Raw genomic sequence first — 20,032 nt, 5'->3', positions numbered from 1 at the left:
TAGTTTCTGTAGCCTGTCCGTGTTCCCTGATCTGCAATGCTAAGCACACAGTCCGTAGTGGAAATTGTTTCTCCAGTGTCTCTCTGAGCCCTTCTCCAGGTGTGTATGTACAAGCTGCCCTCAGGAGAGGCTCCATGGACCACAAGCGGCCTAATGTGGCTTATAGCGTGACTTGTTATTGTCTTCGTCTTCAGTGCAGAGGCTTGGCTGGATGAGACTACAGGTCTCATCATGCAGCGTTTGCTCTTGATTTGAGGAGCTGCTTTTGGAGCAAGAAGAAAACATTACATGCTGGGAACTGTCGTTTCCATGGTCCCTGTATCCCTGTTTATAGATAATGGTGACTGCAAATGTTTCCATTTTATGCAATTTCAGTGGGGCCTTTGGGCTCCTAGCAAGTTGCCAGTGTAGTCCCTAGAGTAGCGAAGTTTGGGTACCCCATCCTAGTAGATTCTTGTGACTCTCAGTCCATTTGTGAGATCTGAAATAATGTGACCTTCAGTAGCAGCCTGCCGTCCCTACTCATTGCCTAGAGTTATGGTTCTGCCCCTTTCAGGGTCCTAATGGTTACTGCTTTTGTACTGAAACCTCATGTTCCTGAGTCTTGTGCTAATGGACATCTTAATTGTTCCTGCTTGTTATGGATTGTCAGCACACACATGCAGTGTACAGAGGCTGCATTTAAACCAGATGTGACCTGGCCAGCAGGCCTGTGGGAGATTCAAGGAATTGCTCACCCTGAGGAAGGGGTATGGTGACCTGCACTGAGACCATTCTTGCCTTTCTTCCTGCCTGGAGAAGGGACCAGTTACCAGATGAGCAGGAAGGTTGGGTCCTTGGTGGAGGATCAGTCAAGCTAAGCAGAGTGAAGAGAGATGAAAATTGCTTAGCCAGCACATGTTGTCTGTGCTGCTGTGGCCATAATGGAGCATGACATGGGGTTTGTCTCTTCAGGCTGCTCCTGGTAGACAGGATGGATGGCTGTGACCCACTGGGTGGATGTTTCGGTGCCCTGGGTTGGGCAGTTTTGGAGCTGCCCCTGATGTATACCCTCCAGTCTTGAGACAGATCTGAGTTTTGCCTTGGCTTGTGGTTTGTATCCTGGCTTGGTACTGACAGTGTTTTCTGGGCTCTTCCATGTTATGGCTTTCTCTCCTTTGGGGACGCAGCTTTCAGACGGCAGCTAACTGGTTCAGTGAGGATTTGGTGGCGCATATTTTTAATTGCTGTGGAGCTCTTGAAACTGGAGAGTAGTGGAGGGAGGTTTGTGCTGTTAGTGTAATTGGCCCCCTGGGCGGACAGTGTGTGTGGTGGGGACAGGGAGGAGGGAGCGAAGGGAGGAGAGTGTGCGTGCTGCCATAGCTCAGAGGGCTCTCAGCTCTGCAAACCCGAGGTCTTGTCTCCCAGATGAGGCTGGAATCAGGCCAGCTGGAGTGTGGGCTTCCTTCATTCTCCTGCACACACATTGCAGTGCTGCTGACCTGAATGGGTGACGTTTCCGAGGGGTGAGAGGCTGTTTCTTCCCTGTGCGGGGTAGAAATGGGTCACAGTGTCACAGGCAGCGAGGAATGCATCTAGCTTCTGTCCTGGAAATACAAGCCACTCCCAGTCCTGTTTCCTTTCCTCAGGCCCTCTATGTGCTCTCCCCATGTCCTTTTTTCCATAGATCCCTTCCCATTCACGTTTGCTCAGCAGTCTGAATACTTATCCTCCTTTTTCCTTTTGCTGGTGAGTTTGATTCTCATTCCAATTGATTTATATTTATATTTTTTAGGGTGATTGGGGTGCTGATCGTCTGTCTGTGGAAGCATGTCGGGCCCAGTGCCAAGTCGAGCAAGGGTCTATGCGGATGTGAACACTCAGAGACCCCGCGAGTACTGGGACTACGAGTCACACGTCGTGGAATGGGGGTATGACGGGTTAAAGGGAGACCCCAGGGACTTCCTGTGCCATAGGTTCAAGACTTATTTACCAGATTACTTGCGAACTGGTTTGTTGTATTTCTAGGTTGCCTAACAACATGATATCAATGCTCCATATTTTCAAATGTAGGGGCCTAAAGTTAGGCTTCTAAATATATATTTAAGCATCTAAATAATGACTCCCAGCCCTTACCTCGCACTTTTCATCACTGGATCTCAAAGCACTTTAGAAAGGAGATAGCCTGTATCTCTATCATTATCCTCAGTGTACAAATGAGGAAACTGAGGCACAGAGAAGGGCTGTGACTTGCTCAAGTAGCAGGTCAGTGGCAGAGCAGGGTGAAAAACCCAGGTCTCCAGAGTCCTGGTCCAGTACATGCTCTACGACAGGGGTGGGGAACCTTTTTTATGTCAAGGGCCTGATGGTGGCCCTGGCGGCGGGGGAGAATTCGGCAGTGGTGCGATTTCGCGGCGGCGGCGGGGTTCCGTGGGGGGTGGGGGGCAATGCCCGCCGCCGAAAAGGGACAGACGGCGGTGGGTTTTCGGCGGCAGGGTTTCAGCGGCGGGCACTCCCCGCCCCCCTCCCCCCACGGAACCCCGCCGCTGCCGTGAAACCGCACCGCCGCCGAAATCCCCCCCGCCGCCAGGTCCAGAACAAATGATTTCACGGGCCTTATACAGCCCGCTGCGGGCCGGACCAAATCATTACGCGGGCTGTATACGGCCCACGGGCTGGACGTTCCCCACCCCTGCTCTACGAGGTCACACTGCCCAGTGGATAGAACACTGGAAATTAGTGGCCTGCCTTTCTGAGGTGCTGAGCACCTACCATTCCCTCAGCACCTCTAAAAATTAGGCTGTTTTCATTTCAGTGCCCAGCTTTAAGAACCTATTCTTTAAAACATTGGCCTATGTGCCTAATTCTGTGGTTTGGATTTGCATAGCATAGTCTATAGGGGAAGTTACAGAGGGCTCTGGGCTTGGTAGGTTTTTATAATTTATAAAAAGATTAAAATCTAGATATAAAAAGGAATTTTCCAAACACATTTAGGCGCCCCTATTGCTCTGAGCTAGTCTCCTCAGCTCTGTCTGCGCTTTGGATATTTCCCCTTCATTGCTAACACCGGTGGAGCTGAACTGAGTGTTAGCTATAGGCATCCAAGAGCCTCCCTTGTTGGTAGCACCATGTCACGTAACTCTGCTTAGAACAGATCTAAATGACACCATGCTGAAAATGCTCTGGGTGGCCAGCACCTGCAGTCGGGTTCCCAGTGCTTCTAACATTAGTGGAGCTGGTGGCGGGAAACTTGAAAAATGACCCTAGCGAGGAGAGAGTCTTTTACAGTCTTGTACGGCGGCTGATTTGGAGTGTGGGAATTCTCACCGTTGGGGAAGCAAGCTGCTTTTCGAGTGTCAGTGACTATAGTAAAATCTAAAATAAACTTTAGCTTTTAACTTAAAACTTCATGTGAGCTAGTAGCCAGGCTAACTGCTGTGTTGGGACTGACAACGATCAGTGCTAACTGCTGTGTTGGGTCTGTTCTGTCCATTGGGAACGGGGCTGAGATATTATCCCTCCCACCCCCCCAGCTCATTTCATATACAGGCCACTGAACAGCCTGAAATGGTACCACTGACCTGGCGATGAAAGGTTCCTTGTCCAGTTTCTTATCACCCCCTGGGGAATATAATCCAAAGCCTTGTGTCTCTGCAGCAATGATAATTCTACATCCTCCCTTGGCAGTTTGTTCCATCACTCAGAGTGTTCTTAAAATTAACTGTTTTCCTAATACTGACCCTGACTTTTCCTGTGCTTGTTTCCCATTGAACAAGAATTGATCCCTGCTGTCTCTCTCACACAGCCCGCCAGGTTTCCTTCATGTGCTGAGCTAGGAATTACATTAGAGAAAGCAATAGCCTGTGTCCATGCTGCCCACTAGACTCCCCTTGTTTTACTCCGTTGATAGATCGGCTCCTTTTAGGGACTGTGGTAAATTGCAGGTTATGAAGTGAAACTCTCTAGCCTGTTGTTCCCTTTCTTTCCCATCTTGTTTACCCTTATCAAATCTTTGCAGGCTTTATGCCTTTCCTTCCTGACTTTTCAGAAATAATTACCAACACGTTTGCTAGTTCCTTTAGTCCTCTTAGGTGAATTTAATTAGGCCCTGATGATTTAACTTGTATGCAGGTTCTCGGGGTGGTATTTATCCTATTCTTTCCTGATTCCCACGTGTTAAGATTATTTTTATAGTGCATGACCCTTTATACACAAATAGAAATGGACAGGTCCCTGCCCAGAGGAGGGCAACATTGCATTTCAAGTATTATATAAACCTTTGCTCTCCTCTAGAGCCTTCTATTGGTAGATACTGGAGTTTGGAATGAATTAATCCTCACAACCCACTACTGTCCATTTTCTAGATGGCAAAACTGAGGCACAGAGAGGGGAAGTATTGCTCAGGGCTACACAGTAGCCAGTGGTGGAGCTGGCAGTAAAGCCAAGGAGTTTTGACTCCATCTGCTCCTCACAGGGAAGTTTTTGAATTGCCAAAACCCTTTTCTTTAGCATGGCCGTGTTTACCCTCAGGGTTCTGCCTGGAGTCCATCTGGGTAGCTGCACTGCTACCGCAATAATCTTCACATACACTTGTGCACTTACACTCTGTTAAGCAGCTGTTGTGGCCCATCCCAGAGATGGTTGTATTTCAGTGGTGAGTGAAGTTTTCTCTGTTAGTATCTAATCCTCAAGCCCTTCGAGTTCTTTTGAGCCATGGGGGTACACAAGATAGTAGCATTCCTTTGCAATGACAGCTGCTTTTCACCTGGCCTAGGATTGTGGGTACATTTCTGGAGCCCTGTATGCTACAGGATAGCTCCCCGTTCTCTTGCCCCCACCAGTCTTTGTGAGAACTGCTCTCCAAAAATGACCCAGTGTTTGGTTCTGACCTGCGTTCTCCTTCATCTTCTCTTCTTCTTATACAGCAACCAAGATGACTACCAGCTTGTGCGGAAACTTGGCCGTGGCAAATACAGTGAAGTCTTTGAAGCCATCAACATCACCAACAATGAGAAAGTTGTGGTGAAAATCCTCAAGGTGGGTGTGTCTGGGGGGGGGCGGGGGTGGTGACCTTGCACCCCATCCTGTTCCCCACCTGGTGCTCTCTGTTCACGCCTTCCCTATGCTTTTGAGGTATGTGCTTCTGACATTTGGGTGATGGTTCCTTTGCTGAGGATGGCTGTAGTTATGAGACAGGAGGGGAGGACTTGGAGTTGTCTGTCCTGTCCTCCTCTCTCCCCACCTGCAGATCAGAGAGCTGATGTGATGAAGAGTCCGTGGGAGGGGCAGGAAGATCAGCGCACACATACCCTGGTGGCTGAAGAGAAATTCTGTGTTCCTCCTCAGATTAAAACCCCACATGTGCCCTCTTTGCCCCTCTTCTCCACCATCCACGTGCCCTGCACTCACTATCATAGCATCTGAGGTTGCCCCCCCTTGGAGGTGCTGCGGGACACACACAAACAGCCAAGACTTTTGGACCAGACGCACTGCCTGCTCTGTCTGGATGTCAAGGCCCTGTTTGTGCTACGATCTAAAACTATAAGAGCAGGGGTTGGCCATGATTTACTTGGCCAAAACTTCCTCTCTCCTGCCCTGATTTGGCTGCATCTCAGTGGTGCTGGGTGTGGTGTTTGAGTCCTGTGGGGTGTGAGTGCTGAGGCTCCTCAGTTGCCCTTTCAATAGGTCACAGCAGTCCCACAAGTCCAGCATTAAAGCCACAAGCTGAGAGATGTGTAGCTCCCTGCCGCCGAGAAGAGAAACACAGGCACCATGCATTGCAGCTCATTGTTCCAGTGGCTCCACACCACACACTGTGTGTTACAGCAGCTCCCTTCCCTGGGGGGAGGAGCACAGACCGATCAGTACTTCAGTGACTTAGATGGGGTGCTGTGTTCATCTCTGTGTGTAACATACAGCCATCTCTTCTGGGTGGGGTTTCTGTGCTGTCTGCTCAGGCCACAGTGGCAAAGGAGTCCAGTGAGGCCTACCTGGAGGTAACACTCTTATTTTCTCTTTCACAGCCAGTAAAAAAGAAGAAGATCAAGCGTGAGATTAAGATCCTGGAGAATCTCCGAGGAGGCCCCAATATTATCAGCCTGCTAGACATAGTCAAAGACCCTGTGGTAAGGAGTGTGGGCCGGAAGGGAAGGAGTGAAAACCAACTCGTGCATTTTAAGGTGGGAAGGAGCCATGGTGGCCTAGTCTGCGCTGACTGACGCAGCCCTTGGTTTCACTAGTGATTCCTACATCAAGCCCAGTGACTTGTGGTTGAGCTGGAACATGTCTCTTGGTCTTATGGCAGCGGCACACCTCCTACACGGGGAGTCACGGGCTGGGAGAGCTGTCTGGGCCATATGTTCAGCCCTCTAGTCATGGGTGGGATGGGAAGCCTCTTGCACTGCTGCAGTGATTCCTCTGGCTGATCCAGGAGACATGGGGTAACGGGTGGGGCCTGTGTGCCTCCCTCCAGCATCCCGGTGAAGGAGGTTGTGTGTCTAGTGGGTGTATCCCCAGGTTACCGTCTATTGACTGAAACCTTTCCCCTTGGGACTGTCTGCTCTCTTGCCTCACTGGTCTGCAAAGAGGAAGCCTCTGGCAGGCTAGTCTGCCGTGGTGCCATCTGCCTTGCCCACTAATCTCCTGTTCAGTAACAAGCTGATTCTGAATATGCCCCCTTAGAAACCATTGTGCATGAACAAGCCCTGGCTTTAGGATGCTGCACCCCAAACCTTCCCACACTTAGCAAGTGCGGAAGCAACTGGATTGGCGGCAGTGATGGAGGAACAGGGCTGCTCGGGCACTGGCTCTGGATTGTTTTATACACGGGCTGGTGGACTTGAACCCGGACACTTGCTCCTTGACTAACACCTTTAATGTAGCACGTTGCAGTTGGGGAACAGATGTGATCTTTGTAGCATGGCATGGTCTTGCTGAGCCCTTGCAAAGAAGGGTTCACACTGGAAGCACTGGCTGATCTTACAGTGAGGAGATGTCAGAGAAGTGCCAATATAATAATGCTTCACTTCTTATGCCACATGGCAGCCTCCTGTGTCTGCCACACCTGCCTCTGGTGCTGGCTAAAGAAGCATTTACTCCTCCTGTCCCCACGGAGCCAGGGCAGCTGTGGGAGGCAACTGGGTTCCATTCTGCCTTGTGCATCAACAGCAGAATTGCCAGCTCGGTTCCTGCTGCAGGCTCTTTAGTCCCAGTGGTGATGTGGGTGCAGAAGGAGTCTGGCTGGCGTTGAGAATCTAAGGGAAATGTGTGCTGCTGGCAACCAAAACGTGTTTTCATGTGAGAACTGAGCATACAGGATCTGGAAGCTGCCAAGAGATGAGAAATCTGGGAGCCACGAGGTGGCTTCTCGGACCATAGTGCATCCTAACCCTGGCAGTGCTGGGATAAATCAGACCTCAGCTGGATGAAGAGTTTTCCTTCATTCCTGCCCTAAGCTGCTTTGTAGTATTGCTGCATGCTGTTAAATGCTCCGGAAGTGGCTGCATTTCAGTGGTTGGTGAAGTGATAATATATGTGTGCGTGCCTGTGCTTGCAGCACCATAACATGGCATTGCACATGCCTGCACACACACAGGCAGAGATGATCCTGGCCCAGATGGTTTTCCAATCCAATTCTCTAGTGTAGCTGTGTACAGGGTAATGCAGCTTGTAAAGCTCTTCAGCACCCTTCCAGAGGGAAAGCATTACAGAGATGGGAGCTCCCTGTGGCTAGTGAAGAGTGCTGGGCCCTAAACAGGGCAAGAATCCTGCTGCTTGTATCTGCCTTGCTAAACCACTGGCTGGCTCTGTTACCTGTGTGCAGGACTAACCCACTCTCTCTCCTTTCTATGTCTTGGAATGGATGCTGCTGCTGTGCAGTCTCGGACGCCTGCCTTGGTCTTTGAACACGTCAACAACACAGACTTCAAGGTGAGTGACCTCCAGCCAATTGCAGATTTTCCCGGTAATATCCAGTCATGCTCAGATTCCTGCTCAATGCATAACTTCTGTGCCCAGCCCCTCATTGCCTCGTGCAGGGGAGGGAAGGCCTTGAATGGGCCTCTGCTTCACAGCCCAACAGTGCCACAGAAATGGTTAATGTCACTCTTCAGTGCAAGTGGTTGGGATATGCTGACTCTGTGTCCTGGAGTCATCATCGACTCCCTCGGGGACGCGCTGTTACTGTTGACTGAAGGGACTTAAAATCTAGAGGAGGAACTCAGGAGTTTGATGCACGGGATAGGAATTGCTACACTGGATTGATCTAGCCCGGTATCCCTCCGGCTCTGTCACGCTGTCAGCACCTGACTTGCCATTAGGTGTGCAATGGCACTGTTGTGACCATAGATGTGCATGTCCCTGCCCCAAAGTGCTTACAAGAGACCATAAGATGCTGTGCACAAGCATGTGTGGCATTTCACTAACTGCTCTCATTCCTTCCTTGCAGCAATTGTACCAGACGCTATCTGACTTCGACATTCGATTCTACATGTATGAAATCCTAAAGGTAAGTGCCCGAGTCAGAGGGACTCCTGTAGCAAGGCAGGGACCTCACCTATCTTTCTGGGGAATCACACTGAATTTCTCAGGTGATGGGTGGAAGCTTTGTACCAGCAGTGACCTGGGGTGAGGTGCTACATCTCCTCCTTGTAGGCAGAATGCAAAGGCAGGAGGCAGGGACCAGCAGCCAGTTGGCTACACAGCCCCCTGAGCTGGTGCCTGCTAGCCACATGTGTTGGCTTCTTGAGCCGCAACACAAGGTGCTTATGCGTAAATCCCAGCCAGCGCAGAGGAAGCAGGCTGTAGAGTTTGTTGGTGAGTGGGCTGAGGGTGGGACCGTGTCTTGGGATGTGGAAGTCCCAATGTCGCTGAATTATTGTGTCCTATGATCCTGAGAAGCCATCCATCCATCCTTCCTTCCCCATTTCTGGCCCAGTATCAGGATTGGTGTTAGATTCAAGTGGCCAGCATGGGGGAACATGGAGTTTTCTAAGCTGATTGGCCAGAGTGAAGAGATTCATTCGTAGATTCCAAAGCCAGAAGACACCATTTTGATCATCTAGTCTGACCTGTACAACACAGGCCACAGAACTTCCCCAGAATAATTCCTAGAGCAGATCTTTTAGAAAAACATCCAATCATGATTTAAAAAAATGTCAGTGATGGATTAAATTAAATTAAATTTAAATTAAATTGCTGCAATGATTAATTATTCTCACCAGTAAAAAATTATGCCTTATTTCCAGTTAGAATGTATCTAGCTTCAGTTTCCAGCCATTGGATTGTTAGACCTTTCTCTGCTATACTGGAGAACCCATTATCAAATATTTGTTCCCCATGGACTAGATCACCTATTGAGGTCCCTTCCAGACCCATACTTCTGTGATTCTGTGTTGGCACCTATACACTACAATCAAGTCACGCCTTAAGCTTCTCTTTGATAAGCTAAATAGATTGAACTCCTTGAGTCTATCACTATAAGGAATGTTTTCTAGTTCTTTAATCATTCTTGTAGCACTTCTCTTGAATTTCTCAACCTCCTTCTTGAATTGTGGGCACCAGAAGTGAACTTAGAAGCGCTAGTCCCATCGTGTCTGAGGAACACATCCCTCTGCTCTTAGAACTGGAGAAACCTGCTTTGTTTTCATCATCTTGCATAATGACAGTATATTAACTTGGAGGGGGTATCCATGCTTTATCTATGTATTGCCCGGTCTCACATTGCAGCCTCACCCTTCCAGCCAAAGACTGACCAGAATCCTCTTCCCAGCCCATTGTGCAGCTCCATAGTCACATAGGCAGCTGTGAAGGGATATCAGAATATGAGGGCTTAAGAAGCGAGAGAGAGAAATGAAACCTAGATCTCACCCTTGGCACTGGGCTGCACCAATGAGAGATGTCCTGAGAGTTGGACCTGGGAGTTTTTCACGGTGCTGCAGAGCACTAGCCCCTCGGTCCAAGGTCAGCTTGGGAAACCAGTGATCAGGGCTGGGGTGGAACTGGCATTGGGGTGGCAGGGGTCGCCAAAGCACAGACCACTGTAAAATCTTTAGTGCTGCCTGTGGCTATTGGGATACTCAATACATCATCCTCGCTGGGTGATTTTTATAACAAAGTGCCATGGTTTTCCTCCCGCAGGAATGCACAGAGGTAGGTTGTGTTTTGGAAGCAAGAGATGGGAGTATCTTACATGGGCGATCAATCCTGTGGGCTTATCCGGGCAGTCAAAGGGCTTACACGTGAATAGAGTTGGAGATGTGGGGCTCATGGCAGAGGCAGTGACTGCTCTTTCTGCTGCCTGGGCGTTCAGCCCATTAAGTTCCTGGGGTTGCCTGGCTAATTCCCAGCACAGCCTGTGAATCTCTTCCTCTGTTGCAGCAGCTGCCAAACTTTAAATCCGATGTCTGTGTGCGCTTACTGCGGCTAGGTATGCAGGGGATTTGCTAGTCAGTGACGTGAGGCTGCCGCTATCATTCTGTCCACAGGCACTGGATTACTGTCACAGTATGGGGGTCATGCATCGGGATGTCAAGCCACACAACGTCATGATAGATCATGAGCACCGAAAGGTAAGGTGGGGCATTTCAGCAGGCCAGCTGCTGGCCCACAGAAATCCCACCCTGGAACATGCCTTTCTTTCCCTGTCTCTGCCCAGGGTGTGTGGGAGACACAGTTGAGCAGCACCAGGTAGCTCAGTTGTGTGTGTTTGCCAGTGGTGAGGAAAGAAGCTGCTGCTGATCCTGCCTTTCTAGGCCCCGCTCACCACAGTATCCAAGACAGCCATGAGCAGAGACCATTAGCCTTCTCTTCCAAACCCCGTTAAAGAAACCTTCTCCTGAAGTAGCAGAGCAACCAGTCCTCCTCTTGCACACTCACGTGCACATTTGCTCATGCTTCTCCTCTCTGCTCCCTCAGGCTCATTTACACACCTGGCCTATCCTGATCATAAACTTAGCGGCAGTTTGATCAGCTGTGGTTTTAATACCATTGCTGTGAAACTTCCCCCGGACAGGCTGTGGAGTTAACGCCTCTCAGACTTTCCACCTCCCTGGGCTAATACGCCCCCAGCCCTTTCCCCGGAGCTGTGTTCCTGTCTCTCGCCGCACTTAACATCAGGCTCCCACCTCCTACAGTGAGGGACATGACAGCAGTTGAAAAACTGGGACTGGGTGAGTGGGTCTGGGTGAAGTCATGCCTGGGTTAGAAGCTGACCAGCCTTTGCCTTAGTTAGTCTGCAGCAGACTCCAGCCCAAGGTGGTGAGTTTGCAGCTGGGCCTCAACACTCCTGTTTGTCTGGGGATACAGGTGCCCATAAAAACCACACCTGCAGCTAGCAAACGGTTTTATTTGCCATCTGTTTGTCAGTAACTGAGGCTTGTAAATGTAACTTTAGATTGCTCCCAGAGCCTTTGTAGTGACCTGCCATCTGGGACCCCGGAAAAAAAAAAGGACTTCAAAGGGAGCTTGCTTGGAAAGCTGTGCAGGTGGTTCTTGTGTGGTGCGTGTCAAGGGCAAAGCCTCTTTTGCCAGCAAACTCCTATGATGATTAGAAGGGCAAGAATGTTACGTCTCTGCCTGACCTCTCCCGGGCCGTGCTTTTTGACTTTTTCCCCTTCGTTCTGCTTGGCAGGTTAAGCTTGCCTGCTCCGGGCCACTTTGTTACTTCCCTTCAGTTTATCCATGGCAAGTTCCCAGCTCTGCCGCTGACTTACTGCAGGGCTTTGGACAAGCCATTTCCCCTCTCCGTTTCCTCAGAGGGCCGAATATTGACCTGCTTCAGGGGGCTGTTGGTGAAGCTCATGAGGAGTTTGTCCATATTTGTAAAGTGCTTTGAGATCCTCGAGTATGATATTAATTTAGATGGAATAAATGGGCCCAAAGAGTCAAAGGAGTTAACATCCCCGTGCACTGTCCAGCACTAACCGGTGTTAAACAAGATTTGGTGACAGAGAGCTCAGCCTGCTTACTCCCATGGCCAGCACCCCATAACACTTTTTAACCTTTCCCAAAGGATTTGGAAAAGGAGGAAAAAAAGTTGAAGCCTTTGAAATGTCTGGTATTAAGTAAAGCTTTCCTTTTCATAACATCCCTTGTTCTCTTTAGCTGGAGAGAGATTTTAGAAGGAAAATGCCCCTTGTCTGACATCCTCTTAGCTGGTGTTAAAGGTCATAGTATCTGTCCTTTTGGGGAAGAGAGAAGACGTTGGTAGAGATGGGTTGGAGCTGTTGCTGTTAAAGTCCCATCCCATTTCCTAAAAGATAAAGATGAACACATCTGCCAGGGGAATGAAAAGAGCTGCAAAGATAGCAAATGCAGCTTCTGTCTCCGGTGCTGACTCTGACTTTCAACCTGGCGGCTGGAAAATGCAAGCACAGCACAGGCTTTGATCAGCTGCTCTGAGACCTGGCAAACTTTGTAGCAGCATTGGACTGTTGAGGGCATTGCATTTAGCTGCCTTTCTGCTCACAGCAGTGTTGCAAAATGTGCAGTCTTGTCTGACTACACCAGAATGTTATTAGACAGAGGGGGACAAAGGAGAGAGATAGGAAAGAGAAGAAATAAGGCATGGAAGGAAAAGGACGTATCAAGGGTGGAGAAGATGAATTCTCACATCCCAGGTGGTGTTTGGGATTTAGCAGGAGTCAGTGGAGGTGGTGATGTCATCTGCCTCCCTCTCTCTGGCCTGGTCTGGTCAGGACATCTCTCAGGATGAGGATGAAGAAGGCCAGATCCCAGTAGATTTTTGCGGTGGCAGCCGGGATGGTGAAGCTATCTTCCCCATTCTCTCATCTTTCAGTCAGTCAGCATCGCAGGAGCCAGCTTTTTCCACAAAAGTCTCTTTTTGAGGGCACCAAAAGGGAGTAGTGGGGGGAAAACCCCTCCCCTGGTTATTTTGTTCATCAGTTGGGCCTAATTTCTGACATTCCAATTTTGTTCTCTGATTTCTGGTCCCACACTTCTGTTTATCAGGCACGATCTTAACACAGTCCTTGAATTATATCAGGAGGCCTTTTAGTTTGCACTAATTCAGTCTTTGTCTCCTTTTACACCTTTTCCCATCAACCTTTGTTGTTCTAGACTCGTGTGACGCTTTCTCACCTTTCTGACGGGTTTTACAGGCAAGCTCGCAATTGGGGGAATTTGTAGGCCCAGTTATCGCAACAGATGAAAAAGCAAAGTTTCTGGTTTTCTACTGCTCTTCCTGAGTCTCGCTGGCCTTGGGACTCCCCTGGGGACAGGAAGAGTGCTGGATGTAGCAAGCCCTCAAACCCTGTCCATGACCCCTCCTGCTAAAATGGGCAGTAATGGCACTGTCTCTTTCCCACCACAGCTACGGCTAATAGACTGGGGGCTGGCCGAGTTCTACCATCCTGCTCAGGAGTACAATGTTCGGGTGGCCTCGAGGTATTTCAAGGGACCGGAGCTCTTGGTAGACTACCAGGTACGTTAAGAAGCCCAGCAGGTGAATGGTGCAGATGCTGGCAGTGTCAGTCCTTGCAGTGACTGAGTACCCTCTGCGTCTCCTTGTCTGGAGCGGGAATAGACCCTTGCAGAAGGTGGAGTTGCGGTGGGTCCGGTGCAGCTGTTCTGTCCCCCTGGGACACACCATGCAGGGCTGAGCACTGTCTGTGCAGGTCTCCTCCCAGAAGAGAGACTAAGAGAGAGGGGCTGATTCTCAGAGAAAAGAGAGACTGTGGCATCAAACTAGAATCTGGCCTCTGCCTGTTTCTAGCATTTCTGAAGGTGAAAGGAAAGAGACCATGAAATGCAGGTGAAACCCAGGCCTGTGAACAAGAGACTTGAGGGCCCTGGGCCAATGGCAACTTGGAACTGGAGCTGCCAGCCAGACTGACGCCATGTCCTCTGCCGGAGGCTGTGGGATCTCCCCAGGGTTTGGGTGCTGGGGCGGGGCAGATTCTCTCTCCCGGGCCAGTGGTAGCTGGCTGGCGGGGCTTGGAGCTGCTGCTGCCTCTCCCCTCTTTCCCCTTGGCTTTTCCAGATGTATGATTACAGCTTGGACATGTGGAGTTTAGGCTGCATGCTGGCCAGCATGATCTTCCGGAAGGAGCCCTTCTTCCACGGCCATGATAACTATGATCAGGTGAGCCCAGGGCATCGGGGTGCAGGACCCCATGCAGCCTCTCCTTTGCCCTCTTTCTTTCTTTCTGCAGAAACTATGTCTGACTCTTTGGACGAGAGAGGAGTCTAAAGAAATGCGTCAGTGCTCTGTGTTCTGTAAAATACCTGCTCCAGCAGCTCTGCACTTGCAAGCAATCCTAGACTAGACCAGCTGCCATGCAGACCAACTCACCAGCTCTCAAGAGCAATCACAGGACAGTTCAATAGAGAAACAGAACGTTCACAAATGGCACAAGCAGGCTACAGTATCAAACCAGTGCCTGCAACCTGGTGTCCACGAGTAACCCTAGGAGAACTAGGGGGTTGCACCCTTTGTTGCTTCTGAAGGCTGAGCTCATTACACGCATCCAGGGGTTCATAGGATCCCCCCACAAGCTCCCTGTGTCCCACTCTGCCATCCCCCTCGATTTCAGAGACTCTGCAGCCCCACTCCACCCCTCCATCATGCCAGGGGCACCCACTTCTTCCACCATTTTCATTTGTCTTTCTGTGTGGGAGATGAGTAATTCAGTGTGTCGACATGTTAAACTTTGTTGGAAGGATGGGGAAGCTGAGGGGGGTGTTCTACTGGAAGCTGTTAATGGCTGCCAACAACTGGTTCTTTGAGCCATAGACAGTTGCAGAGGTGCTTGAAACCGTAGCTCTGGTAGACAGATGGCAGAGGCGCTGCGTTTCCTCCATTCCCCCCCTTCCAGTTTCCCTCTACATCAACCATTGAAGCCTAGAACATTCCCTGAAGTACTGAAATGGATTGGAAAAGCATTCAGAAGTTATTGCTACATCTGCAGACAGAGAAATGCCACTGCCTTGAGTGAAGGGCCTGACAGGCTTGGCTGACAAACACGTGCACACAAGCATGTCTACGGCTTGTGTCAGGTCTGCACTACAGACTTGCATTGGCGCAGCCGCACTGCTGTCGCATTTCTGGAGCAGACGCTTGAAGCCAAAGGGGAGATGAATAAGTCCAGCACCACAAGAGGTGGTAGCTGTGTCAGCGTGAGACGCTCTCCCGCTAACACAGCACAGTCTAAATGGGCGGTTAACCAACTATGGTCAGTCTAACCACGTGGCTCTGAGGTGCGGATTTTTCACACCCGAGCAACATAGTTCTACTGAAGTAAGTGTGTAGCGTAATCCTGGCCTTAGTCTGGGTGTGAAAAGCCCACCGTCCTAGCGCATAGCTGTGCTGACAGACCCCAGCTATGCTAACAACCACAGCTCTGTCAACGGAAGAGAGCCGCTGGCAGCATAGCAAATGCAGGTCAGGGGGTGGTATTCCTACGCTGGCTGGAAACCTGTTACTGTTGGCATCTGTGCTAGGCTGGCGTAGGCTCTGCAGTGCAGGCATAGCTGCAATGCCCTTTAGGACCTGGCTGTCAGCCATGCCGTGACCTCCCCTTCACACAGTCCCCCTTATCCCTTACCTCACCTCCGCTGGCCCTTACACGCACTCTGCCCATACTCCAGAAGTCCCGGTTCCTTCCCTGGGCCTGCAGGACACCTGTGGAGTCCAATCTCCCTCTCAGCTCCCCTCTCGGTCGGCGTTAGGCGGAGCAGCAGCGAACACGGCTGTGCTGGTGCTAGTGATGCTAATGGTCTGTCTCTCTTCTAACCCACCCTCTTCACCACTTCGAGCAGGCTGGGAGCATTTCACCTTGCTGGGGTGCCCTAAATCTGCCTGTAGTGAGCAGCCCCCAGAGCAGTGATCGGAAGGGTGGGGTGCTCCATACAGATGTGGGCTCCATTTCCAAGGCTAGGGCCGTCTGAAACTGGAGCAGATCCTGCCTCGATGTGCGCTGTCTCTTTGTGTTGTCCCTGTGGCGCAGAGGCACAGAGGCTCCCAGTCTCAGTGCAGTGGTGTGCGGACCAGCCTGCCGGGAGAGGCCCGGCCTGGAGCCTGCAGATCGGCCTCACGTTCTGTCTCTGAGCTCTGCCGTTGGATCACAGATGTGTGCAGACTAATGTTCAGCACAGATGTGGCGTGGGGAGGGTTAAACTCCGGGACCCTGGCTGCGCTGGTGGGAATTGTGTATCTGCCTTTGGATTTAGTGGTTCTTGTTTCTCCCTCCGCCCCCAGCTTGTGCGGATCGCGAAAGTGCTGGGAACAGAGGACCTGTACGACTACATTGACAAGTACAACATAGAGCTGGATCCCCGCTTCAATGATATCCTGGGCAGGTGGGTGCCCGAGGCAGCGCGGGAGCCCCTGTGGGTGGCTGGCTGGCTGGAGTGCCATGCTAATGGGAGCTAGCTGCAGGGCCTGCTTCCCAGCAGGATGCTCCTGCTCTTGCTTCCTCCCTAAATCTTGCCTTAAGGATGCCCTGACGTAGCTTCTCCCCAGCACAGGTAACCAGCGAGTCTCATTACACTGGTCCTGGTGGTCTTTTCTCCAGCTGGTCAGTTAGGCTTTACTTCGGCCTCTCCTCTCTCAATCTGCGGGTCTAGTTATTGCCACAGAGCGCAGTGAGGATGTATCCAGGCCACCTGCGTCAGGATCCAAGATAAACAAACGGAGGCTGGTTCAGTACTTGAATGGGGAGCGCCCACAGTGCAGGAAGGGGTGAGGGAGACTCAGCAAGGGGAACCCTTCCCTCTGAGCTGGTGCTGGGGGTGCCAGCTGATTTCTGCTGAGATGTAAAAGTGAGGCCCAGGGGTTTTGATTTCCCTTGTAAATTTTCAGTGTGTTAGACAGAGTTGAAACATTGTCGAGGACAAATATAGGGAATCTCCATATCCATGTGATGTAGAGAAGTCTCTCAGAGAGACTGCAGGAGAAATAAATGGGGGCCGATGGGAGAGAGAGAAAAGCAGTGTACCAAATACACTGAAGTTTGGAAGCTACATTCCTATGATTCCAGTGGGCTGGTGCAGCAGGGCTCACAGAACGGAGTTAGTAATTACACAGACACTGAAGCTCCCAGGACATAGAGATGGTGGGTTAGCCCAGTGCCCTGGCCAGACTGTGACTGGAGAGTTGCGGGGTCTGTGTGGCCGAGTTCTGGGTTCCAATGAGATCTCAGCAGAAGCAAAGCTAGTGACTTGGCTGGGGTAACCGTGTCCCTGCACTGGGCACCTCGGGAACAGCGGCTCAGTGGAGACACAGTCTCCTTCCTGCCCCCTCGTGGCTGACTGCAGAGCCAGCTGAAGAACAAGCCAGAGTTGCTGACCCGAGCAGTAGTGCTGGCTGGTTCCTCCAGCTCGGGGAATTAAGGTTTCTGGCTGAGTGCTGTGCTTCAGAGGTGTCTCATCTGCAGGGAGCGCAGGGCCTGGGACAGCGTGGGGAAATGTCACCACGTTGCGTGGCGGGGCACTGCAGCGCTGCTGGGAGCGTTCGAGTGGGGGGAACTCCAGGGGCCCATGCTAGGATGCAGAGGGCATGGCTCCAGGCTGTCTGTCTGTCTCTCTCCCTTGCAGACATTCTCGCAAGCGATGGGAGCGCTTCGTGCACAGTGAGAACCAGCATCTCGTGAGCACAGAGGCACTGGACTTCCTGGACAAGCTGCTGCGCTACGACCACCAGACGCGGCTCACTGCCCGGGAGGCCATGGAACACCCTTACTTCTGTACGTAGGAAAAGCGCCAGTGTCTTCTACTCCCTTCTCTCCTACCTGTCCAGTCTGTCCTGTTTCCCCACATTCCCTCCTTGCCTCCCTTACCTTTCTCAGCCCCCTGATCTCAGCCCCTGCCCTGCACTCTAGCTGTGCACTGCCGGCCACCTCCCCGGTCCCCTCACACTAATATTCTGGGCAAGTTTCACTCTGGCCACAGCACAGACTGCTTCCCTCCTGCGGGCAGCAGCCTCAATATGCGGCAGCCTTCTGCTCTGCAGCCCTCGCCATTCTGGTCCTGCCGTACAGCTGAGCAGTGTCCTGGGTCTGCCCGCTTGGCCCCTGGAGACATCTGCTCTGTGGCATCCTGCATAGACTCTAAGGTCAGAAGGGACCAATATGATCATCTAGTCTGACCTGCACAACGCAGGCCACAGAACCTCACCCACCCACTCCTGTCATAGACCCTGACCTAGGACTGAGTTAGTGAAGTCCTCACATCATGATTCAAAGACTTCAAGGTACAGAGAATCCACCAGCAAGTGACCCATGCCCCATGCTGCAGAGGAAGGCGAAAACCCCCCAGAGCTTCTGCCAATCTGCCCTTCCCGACCCCAAATATGGCGATCAGTTAAACCCTGAGCATGTGGGCAAGACTCACCAGCCAGACACCCAAGAAAGAATTCTCTGTTCATGGTTCAATTCTTGGTCCTCTGCCCTTCTTTCTCTTCCTGCTTAGCCATCCTCACTTTCCTTTCTCTCTGCCCCCTGTTGGAGCGCTGTCTGCTCCTACCTAGGCGCCTCACCGTGGAAAACCACTGTTATAGATCTGAATCCAGTGAAGCAAAGTGGCTTAGACTGGGGAGAGACCAGCACCTCAAGAATTGGTTTCGCTCCCCTTCGCTGAGACTGTACAGTGGTGTCAGTGACTCAGTTTGATGGCAGGGCAGGGGATGAGTTATCTCCTGTCTCAAGCCCCATGCACCCTGGTGCTGTATGAATGAGTCTTTCCTGTTCTCATTCATAGGCAGTTTTATGCGGCTGATAACCAGCTTTCCACCGTTCTGCCCAGGCACCTTGCTAGGTGGTGCAGAGAAAGCGAGCTTGAGGCCTCTGTCTCACAGAAGGGCTGCTCTTGTGTGAATGGAGCTTCCTGTGCTCAAGCTCCCAGATTTCTCCCTTGCTTCCCCCACCTTATCTCTGACCCTGAATGCGGCTTCTCCCAGACTGGCAAACACCCTGTCTGTGGCCACTTGCCAGCATCCCCCAGTGGCCTGCTGCCTCCCCTCCATTTCTGCTGCTCTCAGGGATGATGGGAAAGGCTCCGAAGGCCCCATCTCTCTCTCTCTGTGGGTTTGGAGTCTCTTGGGGCCGCGGATGCTCATCTCATTCACCTTTCCCTTGCAGATCCCATAGCGAAAGATCCAGCTAGGATGGGGTCCTCAGTTGGAATGGCAACTAGTAACACACCTGTCAGCTCCTCTAGTCTGTTGGCAGGTAGGTTCCTGGAGTCCTTTGGTATTAAGCTCTGCGGAGGAGTGACTCTGGGTGCTACGCTTCCCTCCGCCGCGGGGAAGGTGTGAATCCCAGACTGGCTCCTCGGGGTGGGAGAGCAGTGCAAAGGGAGAAGTAATGTGATGCTTCAGAAAAGGAAGCCCCCTTCTCAGCAATAGGGATTTTCCTTCGCAGAAGAGCTGTCTCAGCCTCCTGGGCCAAGCTAAAGTCCTGTCCCCCACGTCTATCATATCAGGGTGCAGGGAAGATGGGAAGGGCTTCCCTTCCTGTACCGCCCACCTGATTGGAGTTCTGGGGGACCCTGCTCTGAGTCGTTGTTACTTTGCTCTCTGCTGGCCTGACTGTCTGCCCTCTCCCTGGCATAGGTATTACCTCGATGTCTGCATCCCAGCCCATTGGCAGCCTGGCCGCATCGCCCGTCATCTCCTCTCCAAACGCTTTGGGGTCGCCGGTTCCTGCCGCAGCTGGAGTGCAGCCCTGAACTCAATTCTCAGCCTCTGGCTTCTAGCACCACCACGGCTGCGCCTGCCTTGTACCCTCCTGCCCTATTCCTCCAAGAGCCGACCAGCTCTGGCCACCTGCGAGCAGCAGCTCTCCAGAAGGCACAAACGGGGGGGCTCTCTGGAGTTTATTTTTATTTCTGTTGAGTATGAAAAAAAAGAGCAAAAATGTAGGTTCCTTTTTTTCTCTGTGTGGTGACGATATCACACTCTGGCTCTGGACAAAGGCTGATCTTGTCTGTGTCAGGGTAAAGAGTTAGCTGCATTCTTCCCGTGAGGATCATGGTTAGTGATGCGACTACAATGTAGAAATTTAAAATGGATAATAAAATTTATTTTCTATGTCCCTAA

General features: G+C 51.4%; 1 protein-coding gene across 2 annotated transcripts in view; it reads left to right on the top strand.

The window, feature by feature from the left end:
- The window catches only part of LOC137161102 (casein kinase II subunit alpha-like), a 37,082-nt gene extending 17,050 nt beyond the window's left edge, over positions 1 to 20,032 (top strand). For both annotated transcript variants that reach the window (XM_067560161.1, XM_067560160.1), the window contains 12 exons: positions 1,775 to 1,910; positions 4,905 to 5,016; positions 6,003 to 6,104; positions 7,858 to 7,908; positions 8,426 to 8,485; positions 10,464 to 10,547; positions 13,310 to 13,420; positions 13,979 to 14,080; positions 16,196 to 16,296; positions 17,533 to 17,681; positions 19,074 to 19,163; positions 19,547 to 20,032. In XM_067560161.1, coding sequence (XP_067416262.1) covers positions 1,810 to 1,910; positions 4,905 to 5,016; positions 6,003 to 6,104; positions 7,858 to 7,908; positions 8,426 to 8,485; positions 10,464 to 10,547; positions 13,310 to 13,420; positions 13,979 to 14,080; positions 16,196 to 16,296; positions 17,533 to 17,681; positions 19,074 to 19,163; positions 19,547 to 19,662 — 1,179 coding nt within the window. In that variant the 5' untranslated portion in view covers positions 1,775 to 1,809 and the 3' untranslated portion in view covers positions 19,663 to 20,032. The remainder of the gene's footprint in view (positions 1 to 1,774; positions 1,911 to 4,904; positions 5,017 to 6,002; positions 6,105 to 7,857; positions 7,909 to 8,425; positions 8,486 to 10,463; positions 10,548 to 13,309; positions 13,421 to 13,978; positions 14,081 to 16,195; positions 16,297 to 17,532; positions 17,682 to 19,073; positions 19,164 to 19,546) is intronic.

This window comes from Emydura macquarii, unplaced genomic scaffold (assembly GCF_026122565.2).
Source record: "Emydura macquarii macquarii isolate MOO-44397 ecotype Brisbane River unplaced genomic scaffold, CSIRO-AGI_Emac_v2 contig_2246, whole genome shotgun sequence".
Lineage (NCBI taxonomy): Eukaryota > Metazoa > Chordata > Testudines > Chelidae > Emydura > Emydura macquarii.
The sequence above is the reverse complement of the archived record's forward strand: the minus strand, read 5'-3'. Positions and strand labels throughout refer to the sequence as shown.